General features: G+C 42.5%; 1 protein-coding gene across 2 annotated transcripts in view; it reads right to left on the bottom strand.

Moving 5' to 3' along the window:
• The window catches only part of DESI2 (desumoylating isopeptidase 2), a 64,410-nt gene that overhangs the window by 18,057 nt on the left and 29,424 nt on the right, over positions 1-16,929 (bottom strand). The window contains exons 2-3 of one of the 2 annotated variants that reach the window (XM_025392852.1): positions 4,705-4,777; positions 2,039-2,132 (exon numbers count right to left, since the gene is read on the bottom strand). In XM_025392852.1, the coding sequence (XP_025248637.1) occupies positions 2,039-2,132; positions 4,705-4,777 (167 nt within the window). The remainder of the gene's footprint in view (positions 1-2,038; positions 2,133-4,704; positions 4,778-16,929) is intronic. The other variant, XM_025392858.1, reaches the window with a different exon arrangement.

Raw genomic sequence — 16,929 nt, 5'->3', positions numbered from 1 at the left:
GTAATATCAGCACTTCAGGAGGCCAAGGTGGGCAGATCACCTAAGGTCAGGAGTTCGAGACCAGCCTGGCCAACATGGTGAAACCCCGTCTCTACAAAAATACAAAAATTAGTCAGGCACAATGGCAGGTGCCTGTAATCCCAGCTACTCGGGAGGCTGAGGTGGGAGAATCGCTTGAATGCAGGAGGCAGAGGTTGCAGTGAACCGAGATTGTACCACTGCACTCCAGCCAGGGTGACAGAGCAAGACTCCATCTCTAAACAAACAAAAATAAAAAGGACTCCAAACTACTACCTTGGAAAGGCGACAGACATTATCCAAGAGAAAGTGGAATTTTAGTCAGATAAGTTAAGCATCCAAGAAACCTGAAAATACTTAGAAAATCCTTTTATCAAGTAGTCTTGCCAAAAGAGCCCAAAGCAGTGGATTCAGGATGGTATCATAGCACTTCTGTGCGGAAATCTTTCAATTCAGTGATAGGCTAAGAGAACTATGAAGTTAGTAGAGGGCTTAATGTGTAGCTCTCTACTGAAGTTTAATGTTGGAACCCCATTTCACTGTCTGTTTTTCACTTGGCAAGCCATCTATTATAGGCCCAGAAGTTTAAAGCTCCTTGAAACTAACATTCTAAATATCACTCTTTTTTTTTTTTTGGTGAGATGGACATTTACTCTTGTTGCCCAGGCTGGAGTGCAGTGGTGCAATCTTGGCTCACCGCATCCTCCGCCTCCCAGGTTCAAGCGATTCTCCTGCCTCAGCCTCCCAAGTACCTGGGATTACACGCGCATGCCATCACGCCCAACTAATTTTGAATTTTTAGTAGAGACAGGGTTTCACCATGTTGCCCTGGCTGATCTCGAACTCCTGACCTCAGGTGATCCGCCCGCATTGGCCTCCCAAAGTGCTGGGATTACAAGCGTGAGCCACTGAGCCCGGCCCTAAATATCACTTTAAATACAAACCTCAATTAAGGAATGAAAATTTGATTATTAACATTTATATTCTCATTCTCAGCAAACTATCACAAGGACAGAAAACCAAACACCGTGTTCTCACTCATAGGTGGGAACCAAACAATGAGAACACTTGGACACAGGGTGGGGAACATCACACACTGGTGCCTGTCGTGGGGTGGGGGCCTGGGGGAGGGATCGCACTAGGAGAAATACCTAATGTAAACGATGAGATGATGGGTTTAGCACACCAACATGTCACATGGATACCTATGTAACAAACCTGCACGTTGTGCACATGTACCCTAGAACTTAAAGTATAAATAAAAAAAATTATATTCTCACTGCTTTTTATTACTCATAAGACTCCAGTGAACACTTATATCCATATATTTTAGGTTTATCATTATAAGTAATACATGTACCTTAACAATGGATTCTACGCTAATCAACTGTTTAGTTATTTCAAACGTATAAAGTGTCCCTTGCATTGGGACAATAAAGACATTTTTAATTTGCTAGGTAGGTCACAATAAAATGTTTTCTCCTTTCAAACAGGAGATTGAGGGGAAGAAATCATTAGAAAGGAGTTTCCTGGGCTGGGCGCGGTGGCTCACGCCTGTAATCCCAGCACTTTGGGAGGCCGAGGCAGGTGGATCACCTGAGGACGGGGTTCAAGACGAGCCTGGCCAACATGGTGAAACTCCGTCTCTACTAAAAATAGAAAAATCAGCCGGGTGTCGTGGCGCACGCCTGTAATCCCAGCTACTTGGGAGCCTGAGGCAGGAGAACTGCTTGAACCTAGAAGGCGGAGGCTGCAGTGAGCCGAGATCACACCACTTCTCTCCAGCCTGGGAGACAGAGTGAGACTCCATCTCAAAAAAAAAAAAAAAAAAAAAAAAAAGGAAAAGAAGTGGGTTTCCTGAGGCAAACCTGAGTTATATAAAATGTCAGCAATTTAAACAAAGTTAAAGAGACATTTTTAACTTCTTGGGTTTGTTTTGATTTACAGAATGAATTCTGTTTACCTGAAAACAAGCTATGGCACCTACGACAGTGTAATAAAAATTATCCTCCCTACTTACTTAAATTTAAATGTTTCTCCTAGTTCAGAAGCATTTCCTGGGGAAATTTCAAATATTCCAGAAAAGGGGTAAGGATGGCCACCATAAGCAAATTCTGAAAAGAGAAAACTCATGATTTTTAGTATGTATCACATAAAATTTAACCAGAATGCTGAATTAGCTTTAATAACTGAGGACAACAGTGACACCATCTAAATATTTTTCAGTTTATAAAATGCTTTCACAAATATCTCACTTAGCTATTACTCGTATAAACAGTTGTCACAAAAGACCCAAAACTCAAATAACAGAAGACACTCAAAGATATTCTTGACTGCCATATTTCCCTTTCTTGTAATGGCAAAAAGAGTGTGACTAACACACAAAGGTAAATACAGTTCTCTCTGCGTGTCTCTATCATGCCAATCTAGGTAAGTGGTCAGTTCAGTGTTTTGCCACTTTCTAAATTAAAGTGATCTAATTTCAAACACATATCTTACTGGAGAAACTGTCTAGTAACCGTGAGTTTCATGGTTTCTGGGATAAAGACTCTTGGTTTACCTTTGAGTAGGGTGGAACATTACTAAACCTAAAACACTACTCAATTCTCTTCATTTAAGAAAAACATAAACTGCCAAATTAACACATATACCTACCCACCCTCCTATCCAATCTCCACAGCAAGTCTTTTAGCTAGGATAAACTATTTTTTGACTGTACATCCAATACAAACTGTACATCAGATACAAACTCTGGAGAACAAAATGGAGAATAATTTTAGATAAAAAAATTCCTATAATTTTCTGTTATCTCACTTAGATATTTTAGTGGCTAAGTCTTAGTAGACAAATTTAAATAATTCCAAACCATGTTTAAATCAACTTCATCACTTTAAAAATATAACCGTAAAAGGTCTTAGAACAAAGCACAGGAAAGAACAGGCAGATACTAAATTTACTTTTAATTCAGACCTGTCCAAAAAAAGCAACAATGTAGTTTGAGAAATAAAGTGGCTATTTTGAAATACAATTTTTAAAGATTTTTAGTGACAAAATTTTACAAAATATTGTAGATTATCACGTTGGAAAGGGTAAGATTATATTTGGATTCTTAACTTTCTCAATTATAACAAGGAAAGTCATAGATCCATTCTTTTATAAAAAGCAATCACTAATTTTCAGAAATATATTAATATTTGATTCTAGCTTTACTAAATTTACATGAACATGTTTTGAAACATGTTTCTAATTATTACTAAATTATTTTATGAAGGGGAGCAATCATTAGGCAGATAACAGAGCCATGGACTAGCATACAGGAATATTTGGGTTCAAGTTTTAGTTAATTATTAGCATTATGACTTTCAGCAGGTTTGGGCCTGTTTCTTCAGCTGAAAAATGGAGAAGGTGCCACCTGCCCTTATCTAACCCACCATGATCATGTGGTCCCAAATTTGTGGCATTTTAAAAATGGTAACACATCATACAAATTCACGAAATACACGTGCAAATGTGGCAAAAGCCAAATCAACCAAAAGAGTAACCCCACAGACTATGATCCCACCCACAGCAATACTCCCAAGCATGAAACTTTCAGCAAGTGCCCCTCAGTATTTCTTGGGATTATTTGGTAGATGTAGACTTTCAAGTAAAATAGAGCTTTAAATGGCAGATTTGTATAGCAAACATTTAATATGCTAAACTGCACCTGGAAACAGGTAAAATGGAATATAAAAAAGAGTATAACCACCACACTGACACATTTAAGTAAATGAGTCTCTTCTTTATATTGGTTAAAACTGGTGCATAGTGTTCAGGGATAACCCTGAGTAAAGTGCAATGATATATTCTAAGAGGTCACAAAGACTGCCTAGCTGAAGCGAACAAAGGCATTTCTGCTATAGGGTTAGTTTATAATTCAAAATGATAGATGAAATGAATCAGCAATGTGATCTGTCTTACACAGACCATTACTATTAGTTACAACTTGATCAGGGGTAGATTATCTTGCATCAAGAGTAGGAATTAGAACAGAAGAAAAAAAACTGTTGAACACATAGCTGCTTGGTTTGAGTGACTCCTGACATGTTTATCCTAATAAAGGATAATAACAAGAATGAAGAGGGCTGAGTTAGTGACAAAGGGCATGATTAGATGTAATCATGGCCGGATTTGTTCAGCAATGTTTTTAGACTTCAAAAACTTATAGATTTTATAGACTTATAGGTCTACAAACCAAATTTATTACTGAAATTCCCTCAGGAAATTGGTATTTCAAGTCTGACACTTTCTATCACCAACCTTTCCAACCAAAATTATTGTTTTTATCATGCTATTTTCGAAGTGCAAGGTTTCTTAGGAGGTCCAATATATATGAGAACAAAACAAACTCACTTTATGACAATCACAAAAGGAAAATATTTTTTAAAACATAGTATTTAGAATAAAAGATAAAGTGAATGAAGTGAATGTATACTCTTGTATTTTGAGTCCTTTCTCCCCAAATACATTCTACTTTGGGCATTTTTCCAAAATGCAGTATAAACGAATATGGGGAGATTTTCTTCTACTTTCTGTAATAACATATGGAAGTGGTTAAAAAAAGAGAAAGACCTATAGTTATGGTTTTGCAACTCCTTTAAAGTACAAAATCTTCAGAGAGTATATTTAGACTGTGTGTACACGTACCTCTGCCATAGACTTCAATTCCTGAATGAAAAACTCCAATTCCAATGGATGAGGTATATTCGTTCATCCAATACTAAGAAAAAAAGAAAGAAAAGTTTCAGAATACCTGTTCATTTACAACTCAACTCCACACTACAGAAGTGACTACTCCCCAAATCGTACACTCTGAAACTCCCATGATAAAGATCCAGTTGGTCCTATCTCTGTGCCTTTGCCTGTATCACATCTGGAATGCCTTCCTGGGTCAAAATGATTGTCGCAATTTGAGTATAAGCACATTATCTAAGCCTTATAGGGCAAGCAATACAATTAAAAGTTTGATCAGTTTGCAGGGCGGCGGTGGGGGGATATTATATAAGAGCTCTCCTGTTAGTGACTTACACACACACACACACACACACAGTGTGCTTTCATATCTATTTTTCTCCTATCCTAAGCTTTTCTTCTTATTCTTTGGCGAGCTCCCTGAAAGCAGAAATATTTAATTCTTTTTCAACAAACATTTACGGCATGTATCATGTGTCCTGATTCAGCCCAAAGTTTGATAATGGTAATAATACAGGAATAAATAATGCACAAAGGTTAAAACAACATTCTTACTTCTTACCATTAGCATGAACAAAAACCTCCCAGAAAAGGTAGTATCTGAACTGAGTCTTTAGGAACAAATCAGATTTCCCAGTAAGAAAACTGGGCCATGGGGCCCATGGGGATGGACAGAAATGCCAGGAAGAGGGAAGAGCATATACATAGGTAATATGATAACAAATTACAGGAAATGGCCGGGTGCAGTGCCTCACACCTGTAATCCCAGCACTTTGGGAGGCTGAGGCGGGTGGACCACCTGAGGTCAGGAGTTCAAGACCAGCCTGGCCAACATGGAGAAACCCTGTCGCTACTAAAAAATATAAAATTAGCCGGGCGTGGTGGCACATGCCTGTAATCCCAGCTACTTGGGAGGCTGAGGCAGGAGAATCGCTTGAACCCGGGAGGTGGAGGTTGCGGTGAGCCAAGATCATGCCATTGCACTCCAGCCCGGGCAAAAAGAGTGAAACTCTGTCTCGAAAAAAAAAAAAAAAAAGAAATTACAGGAAATGACTGTGAAAGGGGTTAAAAAGGTGAAGTGGAGGGGGTTAAACTGAGAAAAAGGTAAATGAGTTAAGAGCTCACTAAATGAACACTTAGGTAACGCTCAAAAGTATTACAAACCTATTGGATTTCTCCCAGGTTAGGGGACAGATAATTTATCTTTAATTGTTCTAGGTTTATTCAAGTCTTAACCTTGACTCCAGACCCCTAGCCAGTCTTTCCCAGACCTACACACATTCTCATGCATTGCTGGAAGAAGCATAAATGAACAAGTCAGTTTTTTTTTTTTTTCTAAAATGTACCTGGGGCAGAGGTGGATAAAAATAAAATGTACCTGGAAGAAGAATTAAGCAATAATAAATAAATATATGAAAAAGAACAAGGAATTTTCCCATCTAGAAACTGAAATATTCATTAAAACAATATGGCACTGTTGCAGGAACAGATCCTGGTACAGACCCTTGTATATATAATAATTTGATATATGATAAAGGAGATATTTAAAATTAATGACAAAGCGTGAATTATTAAAAACATGTTGCCAAAATGGATTATGCACAAAAATAAATTTCATGTATCTAAAAATTCCAGTGTGTCTAAAAATAACTGTATAGGGATAGAAGGAAATAGAGTTTAAAAAATTTTAGGTGGGAAAAGACAACCCAAGTAAAGCAAAATCCTAGAATTTATAGAGGAAAACATCAACAGATATTCAACATAAAAATGTACAACTTGGCCGGGCGCGGTGGCTCAAGCCTGTAATCCCAGCACTTTGGGAGGCCAAGACGGGCGGATCACGAGGTCAGGAGATCGAGACCATCCTGGCTAACCCGGTGAAACCTCGTCTCTACTAAAAAAATACAAAAAACTAGCTGGGCGAGATGGCGGGCGCCTGTAGTCCCAGCTACTCAGGAGGCTGAGGCAGGAGAATGGCGTGAACCCGGGAGGCGGAGCTTGCAGTGAGCTGAGATCTGGCCACTGCACTCCAGCCTGGGCCAGAGAGCCAGACTCCGTCTCAAACAAACAAACAAAAACAATGTACAACTTTTTATTTTATAAAACTACATAAAAACAAGATAAAAAGATAAATAATACATAAGAAGAGAGAATCTGTGTGGATATAACAAAGATTCATATGAGAATATAAGTATCCCTCTCGATGTGAATTTTTTGAGTTCCTGATTTGGAGAGACAGAATTTGGATGACAAGTTAGAAAATGAAGGATACTTTTTTTTATGTGAATCAATTTGATTTTGGAAGGAGAGTAGTAAGATTACATACAGTAAGGATTCTTCAAAACATTTACCCAAATCTATGTGATCCTAGAGTCTGGGCAGCAAAAGTTCAGATATGAGTATACTTCTAAATAAAAGCTCCATTAAAAAAAAAAAAAATTAGTGGCCAATAAACCTGAACTAACAATCTCAGTAGCAAACAGAAAAACACTAATTAAAACAATGAGGTACCACCCTTCTTTTATCTATCAGATTGGCAAATACTAAAAATACTGCTAATACTGGGTGTTGGGAAGGGTGTGAAGAAGACATTGCACAAGTGTAAATCAACGACAGTGACTTAACCATTTCACCTTCCGGAATCTATTCTATAGAAACACTAGCATATACGCAAAGACATGTCCTAGGACATTAACTGTAGTTGTCTACAATATTGAAACACTGAAGTCTAAATATCAATAGAGAAATGGCTAATTATGATACATTCGTATATTATAAACTATCAATCAAAAAAAACAATAAGGTTGACTTGGGAAAATTAGCTGAGTTTAATTTTTAAAAAAGAAAAAAGAATGAGGTAACTCGATAGATATTTAAAAACCACATAAAAGGATCAAGTCATAATATGTGTAGCATGATCACATTTTTGAAAAATAAGCCTGAGGCTATACTTACATAGTAAGTATGGGATGACAAAATAAAACTACCACCAATTGCAACAAAAGAAAGGTTTGAAGCACACAGATCAAACAGTTAACAATTTAGGGGAGAGGAGGACTATAATGCAATACTTTTCAGTTTTAACTCCATACATTCAGGATTGTTTTTCTACATTTGTTAAAGAGTATTATTTTATAATTAAAAATGTTATTTTAAAGTAAAATGCTATTATCTTAGTTTAACAGGTTTTTATTTGAATTTTTATACTACAGTAAGAAAATATGTTGCACATATAAAAAATCATAAGCATAAGACTATTAACTGCAGTATTATTTATGTTAGTAAAATGTTGACAACAACCTAAATGTTCATTTATAGGGTCCTAGTTACCTAAACTATGATATATCTATATAATGGAATATTCTTCAGCCATAAAAAGAGGGGGAAGGGCTAAGTGTGGTGGCTTACACCTGTAATCCCAGTACTTTAGGAGGTTGAGGCAGGAGGACAGCTTGAGGCCAGGAGTTCAAGACCCCCCTGGGCAACACAGGGAGACCCAATCTCTTAAAAAAAAAAGAAAGAAAGAAAGAAAGAAAGAAAGAAATTAGCCAGGTACCTGTGGTCCTAGCTACTCGGGAGGCTGAGGTGGGAGAACTGAGCCCAGGAGTTCGAGGTTGCAGTGAGCTATGATCACACTGCACTCCAGCCAGGGCAACAGAGACCCTGTCTCTAAAAAAAATTCAAAAAGTGTAGGGGAAGGGGTGATGCTCTTGAAGAACTAAGAGGAAGAGGAAGTAATTTCCAGGATATATTTGTTAGGGAAACAAAAGCAAGTTGCAAAATAATATATGGCAAAGACTTAGACTCTTGAATCTTCTCCTAGGCCCATCTGTACACTTACTTGTAAAATCAGGTTTTAGCAAAGAATCTTGCTAATTCAGTTCAGCAAGAACCCCCAACCCTTGCTATCTGATCACCTCCATATCTGGTCAGGTTCCTCATCCTCCACCATCCCCCGGTGATGTCAGATTACCCTGGCATGTCTTCACAAAGAATTGTGTTAGGTTGGTTTAGCCAGAACCCCCCAACCCCTAATGTTTCCTCTTAGAAATTTTCCATCCACTGACCCTCCACCCTGCCCCCTGGCTGCAAATTCCCATTTGCCCACACTGTGTTTGGAGTTGAATACAGTCTCTCTACTCCACTGCAAAATCCCATTGCCATGGCCTCTCTACCTATCACAATAGTCTTGAAAAGAGTTTGTTGGCCAGGTGCGGTGGCTCACGCCTGTAATCCCAGCACTTTGGGTGGCCGAGGTGGGCAGATCACGAGGTCAAGAGATCGAGACCATCCTGGCTAACACGCTGAAACCCTGTCTCTACTAAAAATACAAAAAAATTAGTCAGGCATGGTGGCGGGTGCCTGTAGTCCCAGCTACTTGGGAGGCTGAGGCAGGAGAATGGCGTGAACCCAGAAGGTGGAGCTTGCAGTGAGCCGAGATAATGCCACTGCACTCCAGCCTGGGCAACAGAGCAAGACTCCGTCTTAAAAGAAAAAAAAAAAAAAGTTTGCCTTACTATGCTTTTTAAAATTTTTTGGTATGAGAATGTCTGTATCTACACCTTACAGCCAGCAAACAACTCCTGCAGGCCAAATCTGGCCCACCTCCTATCTTTGCAAATAACATTTTATTGGAACACAGCCGCGCTCACTTGTTTGCAAACTGTCTATGTGGCTTTTATGCAGAGTTGAGTGCGATAGATAACCAAGATATTTACTATCTGGTTATTTACAGAAAAAGTTTGTGTAAGATCCCTGTCATATGCAAATATCTTTTTTTTTTTCAAAAAAGAAAAAGAAGAAAAAACCAGAAAATCATGAAAATAGTTACCTACCAAAGGTGGATGAAAGGGAGACAGAAGACTTCCTAAGATATCTTTTTATATATAATTTTGACATTTGAACCACGTAAATGTTTTTCACAAAGTTAGACTTAGAAAAAGAAGTGAGAAGTGAAGCCAGCTGGACCTCTTGGGTTGAGTGGGCACTTGGAGAACTTTTCTGTCTAGCTAGAGGATTGTAAATGCACCAATCAGCGCTCTGTGTCTAGTTAAAGGTTTGCAGATGCACCAATCAGCACTCTGTAAAATGGACCAATCAGTGGGATGTAGGTGGGGCCAAATAAGGGAATAAAAGCTGGTCACCCGAACCAGGAGGGGCAACCTGCTCAGGTCCCCTTCCACGCTGTGGAAGCTTTGTTCTTTCACTCTTCACAATAAATCTTGCTGCCACTCACTCTTTGGGTCCGCACTACCTTTATGAGCTGTAACACTCACCATGAGGGTCTGCGGCTTCATTCCTGAAGTCAGCGAGACTATGAACCCACCAGAAGGAATAAACTCCGGGCACATCTGAATATCTGAAGGAACAAACTCCAGACACACCATCTTTAAGAACTGTAACACCATGAGGGTCCGTGGCTTCGTTCTTGAAGTCAGTGAGATCAAGAACCCACCAGAAGGAACCAATTCTGGACACATTTTGGTGACCATGAAGGGACAATCACCAAGCAGTGAGTACTACTGGACCCCTTTCGCTTGCTATTCTATTTTTCCTTAGAATTTGGGGGCTAAATACCGGGCCAGTTAAAAGCGACTAGCACGGCCGCCGGACTAAAGACATGGGTGTCAGGCTTTCTGGGAAAGGGCTCTCTAACAACCCCTGACTCTTTGGAGTTGGAAGCACTGGTTTACCTGGAACCAGCTTCCGCTTTTCCTGTACTTCTGGGCTGAGCTGAGGGTCGACAGAGAGGAAAGCCATTCAGCTTTGGGGTCTGACAAGTTGGTTGATCCTGCGGCCGTGAGCAGAACTAAGTCATGTCACCCACACAAGACTCGGCCATCTATCCTATCCATGCTGACCCTTGCCTCCTGGGTCCTAATGCTTGTCAGACAAACTTCCTCTCACCTCTCTTCTCCGAGGCTAGTCCTGCTTCTAAAAACCACTCCCTGTCTCTGGTGCTTTTCTAGTTTCTCCTATAAGAATGATTTCTAGTATAAACTTCAGGACTCTGTTACCTTCTTTAAGCACCCGGGCTCACCAATAAGACAGACATAATTTTTGCCCAAAGCCCCACTGGGGTGGGGCACTATCTGGAATTTCAGGATCCGTCCTCAGACAAGCAGGCCTAACAAAAGCTATTCCTGAAGCTAGGATATGGGGAGCCTCAGAAATTACATCCTTCCTATTCATATAAGTGAGGACAAAAGGCATCACTCTTCCAACTCTGGAGATCCCCCCTCCCTCAGGGTATGGCCCTCCACTTCATTTTTGGGGCATAACATCTTTATAGGACACAGGTAATGTCCCAATACTAACAGGAGAATGCTTAGGACTCTGACAGGTTTTCGAGACTGCATCGGTAAGGGTCACTAAATCCGATTTTTCTCGGTCCTCTTTGTGGTCTAGGAGGCCGGGCAAGGGTGCAGGTTTTCGAGAATGCGTCGGTAAGGGCTACGAAATCCAACATTCCTTGGTCCTCCTTGTGGTCTAGGAGGAAAACTAGTGTTTCTGTTGCTGCGTCAGTGAGTGCAACTATTCTGATCAGCAGGGTCCAGGGACCGTTGCAGGTTCTTGGGCAGGGGGAGAAACAAACCAAAACCGCAGGTGGTTTTAGATGGGAAACACTCAGGCATCAGCAGGCTCACCCTTGAAAGGCATCCTAAGCCACTGGGACCAATTTGACCCACAAACCCTGAAAAAGAGGCAGCTCATCTTTTTCTGCACTATGGCCTGCCCCCAGTATTCTCTCTCTGATGGGGAAAAATGGCCACCTGAGGGAAGTATAAGTTACAACACTATCCTGCAGCTTGACCTTTTCTGTAAGACGGAAGGTAAATGGAGTGAAATACCTTATGTCCAAGCTTTCTTTTCACTGAAGGAGAATCCACAACTATGCAAAGCTTGCAGTTTACATCCCACAGGAGGACTTCTCAGCTTACCTCCATATCCTAGCTTCCCTATAGCTCCCCTTTCTATTAACGATAAGCCTCCTCTAATCTCCCCTACCCAGAAGGAAACAAGCAAAGAAATCTCCAAAGGACCACAGAAACCCCCAGGCTATCGGTTATGTCCCCTTCAAGCTGTAAGGGGAGGGGAATTTGGCCCAACTCAGGTACATGTCCCCTTCTCCCTCTCTGATTTAAAGCAGATCAAGGCAGACCTGGGGAAGTTTTCAGATGACCCTGACAGGTACACAGATGTCCTACAGGGTCTAGGGCAAACCTTCTATCTCATTTGGAGAGATGTCATGCTACTGTTAGATCAAACCCTGGCCTTTAAGGAAAAGAATGCGGCTTTAGTGGCAGCCCGGGAGTTTGGAGATACCTTGTATCTTAGTCAAGTAAATGATAGAATGACAGCTGAAGAAAGGGACAAATTCCCTACCGGACAGCTAGCCGTCTCCAGTATGGATCCCCACTGGGACCTCGACTCAGATCACGGAGACTGGAGTTGCAAACATCTGTTGACCTGTGTTCTAGAAGGACTAAGGAGAATTAGAAAAAAGCCCATGGATTATTCAATGATATCCACCATAACTCAGGGAAAGAAGAAACTCCTTCTGCCTTTCTTAAGCAGTTATGAAAGGCCTTAAGAAAATATACTCCCCTGTCACCCAACTCACTAGAGGGTCGACTGATCCTAAAAGATAAGTTTATTTCCCAGTCAGCTGCAGATTTCAGGAGAAAGCTCCAAAAGCGAGCCCTGGGCCCTGGGCCCCGGGCCCTGAACAAAATCTGGAGGCATTATTAAACCTGGCAACCTCGGTGTTCTATAACAGGGACCAAGAAGAACAGGTCAAAAGGAAAAGCGAGATCAGAGAAAGGACACAGCCTTAGTCATGGCCCTCAGACAAACAAACCTTGGTGGTTCAGAGAGGACAGAAAATGGCGCAGGCCAATCACCTGGTAGGGTTTGTTATCAGTGTGGTTTACAAGGACACTTTAAAAGAGATTGTCCAACGAGAAACAAGCTGCCCCCTGCCCATGTCCACTATGCCGAGGCAATCACTGGAAGGTGCACTGCCCCAGAGTACAATGGTTCCCTGGGCCAGAAGCCCCCAACCAGATGATCCAACAACAGGATGGAGGATGCCCGGGGCAAGCGCCAGCTCATGCCACCACCCTCACTGAGCCCCGGGTACGTTTAAGCATTGAGGGCCAGGAAATTGACTTCCTCCTGGACACTGGTGCTGCCTTCTCAGTGTTAAGCTCCTGTCCTGGATGACTGTCCTCAAGGTCCGTTACCATCCGAGGAATCCTGGGACAGCCTGTAACCCGGTATTTCTCCCCCCTCCTCAGTTGTAACTGGGAGACTTTGCTCTTTTCACATGCCTTTCTTGTGATGCCTGAAAGTCCCACACCCTTATTAGGGAGGGATATATTAGCCAAGGCTGGAGCTATTACCTACACGAATATGGGGAACAAGTTACCCATTTGTTGTCCCCTACTTGAGGAGGGAATCGACCCTGAAGTCTGGGCATTAGAAGGACAATTTGGAAGGGCAAAAAATGCCCGCCCAGTCCAAATCAGGCTAAAAGACCCCACCACTTTTCCTTATCAAAGGCAATATCCCTTAAGGCCTGAAGCTCATAAAGGATTACAGGATATTGTTAAACATTTAAAAGCTCAAGGCTTGGTAAGGAAATGCAACAGTCCCTGCAACACCCCAATTCTAGGAGTACCAAAACCGAACGGTCAGTGGAGACTCGTGCAAGATCTTAGACTCATCGAGGCAGTAATTCCTCTATATTCAGTTGTACCCAACCCCGATACCGTGCTCTCTCAAATACCAGAGGAAGCAGAATGGTTCACTGTTCTGGACCTCAAGGATGCCTTCTTCTGTATTCCCCTGCACTCTGTCTCCCGGTTTCTCTTTGCCTTTGAGGATCCCACAGACCACACATCCCAACTTACGTGGTCGGTCTTGCCCCAACGGTTAAGGGATAGCCCTAATCTGTTTGGTCAGGCACTGGCCCAAGATCTAGGCCACTTCTCAAGTCCAGACACCCTGGTCCTTCAGTATGTGAATGATTTACTTTAGGCTACCAATTCGGAAACCTCATGCCAGCAGGCTACTCTAGATCTCTTGAACTTTCTAGCTAATCAAGGGTACAAGGCATCTAGGTTGAAGGCCCAGCTTTGCCTATAGCAGGTCAAATATCTAGGCCTAATCTTAGCCATAGGGACCAGGTCCCTCAGCAAGGAATGAATACAGCCTATACTGGCTTATCATCACTCTAAGACATTAAGCTGCGGGGGTTCCTTGGAATCACTGGCTTTTGCCGACTTTGGATCCCTGGATACAGCAAGATAGCCAGGCCCCTCTATGTTATAATCAAGGAGACCCAGAGGGCAAATACTCATCTAGTAGAATGGGAACCAGAGGCAGAAACAGCCTTCAAAACCTTAAAGCAGGCCCTAGTACAAGCTCCAGCTTTAAACCTTCCCACAGGACAAAACTTCTCTTTATATGTCACAGAGAGAGCAGGGATAGCTCTTGGAGTCCTTACTGAGACTCCTGAGACAACCCCACAACCAGTGGCATATGTAAGTAAGAAAACTGATGTAGTAGCAAAAGGCTGGCCTCACTGTTTATGGGTAGTTGTGGCGGTGGCTGTCTTAGTGTTGGAGGCCATCAAAATATTACGAGGAAAGGATCTCACTGTCTGGACTACTCATGATATAAATGGCATACTAGGGGCCACAGGAAGTTTATGGCTATCGGACAACCGCCTAGATACCAGGCACTACTCCTTGAGGGACTGGTGCTTCAAGTACGTACGTGAGTGGCCCTCAACCCTGCCACTTTTCTCCCAGAGGATGGAGAACCAATCGAGCATGACTGCCAACAAATTATAGTCCAGACTCATGCCACCCGAGATGATCTCTCAGAAGTCCCGTTAGCTAATCCTGACCTTAACCTATATACTGATAGTAGTTCATTTGTGGAGAATGGGATGCGAAGGGCAGGTTCTGCCATAGTTAGTGATGTAACCGTACTTGAAAGTAAGCCTCCTCCTCCAGGGACCAGTGCCCAGTTAGCAGAACCAGTGGCACTTACCCGAGACTTAGAACTGGGAAAGGGAAAAATAATAAATGTGTATACAGATAGCAAGTATGCTTATCTAATCCTACATGCCCATGCTGCAATACGGAAAGAAACAGAGTTCCTCATCTCTGGGGGAACCCCCATTAAATACCACAAGGAAATTATGGAGTTATTGCACGCAGTGCAAAACCCAAGGAGGTGGCAGTCTTACACTGCCGAAGCCATCAAAAGGGGAAGGAGAGAGGACAACAGCAGCATAAGCGGCTGGCAGAGGCAGGGAAAGACCAGCAGAAAGGAAAGAGAGAAAGAGGCAGAAAGACAGAGAGAGGAGGAGACAGAGACAGAAAGTCAAAGAGAGAAGGAGAGAGAGGAGGAGACAAAGAAGGAGTCAAAGAGAGAGAAAGAGATTGAAGTAGTAAAGAAAAAAGTGTACCCTATTCCTTTAAAAGCCAGGGTAAATTTCCGTCTACCCAGCCAAGGCATATTCTTCTTATGTGGAACTTCAATCTATATCTGCCTCTCAGACACTTTGCAAGAAATAATACAATCTATCCTTACTCTACAATCCCAAATAGACCCTTTGGCAGCAGGGACTCTCCAAAACCGCCGAGGCCCAGACCTTCACACTGCTGAGAAAGGAGGACGCTGCACCTTCGTAGGGGAAGTGTTGTTTCTGCACTAACCAGTCAGGGATGGTATGAGATGCTGCCTGGCGTTTACAGGAAAAGGCTTCTGAAATTAGACGATGCCTTTCAAACTCTTATACCAACCTCTGGAGTTGGGCGACATGGCTTTTCCCCTTTCTAGGTCCTGGGACAGCCATCTTGCTATTACTCGCCTTCAGGCCCTGTATTTTTAACCTCCTTGTTAAATTTGTTTCCCCTAGGATCGAGGCCATCAAGCTACAGATGGTCTTACAAATGGAACCCCAAATGAGCTCAACTAACAACTTCTACTGAGGACCCCTGGACCAACCTGCTGGCCCTTTCACTGGCCTAAAGAGTTCCCCTCTGGAGGACACAACTGCAGGACCCCTTCTTCGACCCTATCAAGCAAGAAGTAGCTAGAGCGGTCATTGCCTAATTCCCAACAGTAGTTGGGGTGTCCTGTTTAGAGGCGGGAGTGAGAGGTGAGGCCAGCTGGACTTCCTGGGTCAAGTGAGCACTTGGAGAACTTTTCTGTCTAGCTAGAGGACTGTAAATGCACCAATCAGCACTTTGTAAAAACGCACATATCAGCGCTCTGTGTCTAGCTAAAGGTTTGTAAATGCACCAATCTGCACTCTGTAAAAACGCACCAATCAGCGCTGTGTCTAGCTAAAGGTTTGTAAACGCACCAATCAGTGCACTCTAAACATGCACCAATCAGCGCTCTGTGTCTAGCTGAAGGTTTGTAAATACACCAATCAGCACTCTGTGTCTAGCTAAAGGTTTGTAAATGCACCAATCAGCACTCTGTAAAAAACACACCAATCGGGGCTCTGTGTCTAGCTAAAGGTTTGTAAACACACCAATCAGCACTCAGTAAAATGGATCAATCAGTGCTCTGTAAAATGGACCAATCAGTGGGATGTGGGCGGGGCCAAATAAGGGAATAAAAGCTGGCCACCCAAGCCAGCAGCGGCAACCTGTTCGCGTCCCCTTCCACGCTATGGAAGCTTTGTTCTTTCGCTCTTCACAATAAATCTTGCTGCTGCTCACTCTTTGTGTCCGCACTACCTTTATGAACTGTAATGCTCACCACAAGGGTCTGCAGCTTCATTCCTGAAGTCAGTGAGACCACAAACCCACCAGAAGGAAGAAACTCCAGACATATCTGAACATCTGAAGGAACAAACTCCGGACACACCATCTTTAAGAACTTAACATTCGGCCGGGCGCGGTGGCTCAAGCCTGTAATCCCAGCACTTTGGGAGGCCGAGACGGGCGGATCACAAGGTCAGGAGATCGAGACCATCCTGGCTAACATGGTGAAACCCCGTCTCTACTAAAAAAAAAATACAAAAAACTAGCCGGGCGAGGTGGCGGCGCCTGTAGTCCCAGCTACTCGGGAGGCTGAGGCCGGAGAATGGCGTGAACCCGGGAGGCGGAGCTTGCAGTGAGCTGAGATCCGGCCACTGCACTCCAGCCT

This window comes from Theropithecus gelada, chromosome 1, assembly GCF_003255815.1.
Source record: "Theropithecus gelada isolate Dixy chromosome 1, Tgel_1.0, whole genome shotgun sequence".
Lineage (NCBI taxonomy): Eukaryota > Metazoa > Chordata > Mammalia > Primates > Cercopithecidae > Theropithecus > Theropithecus gelada.
This window is presented reverse-complemented; position numbering and strand designations above follow the sequence as displayed.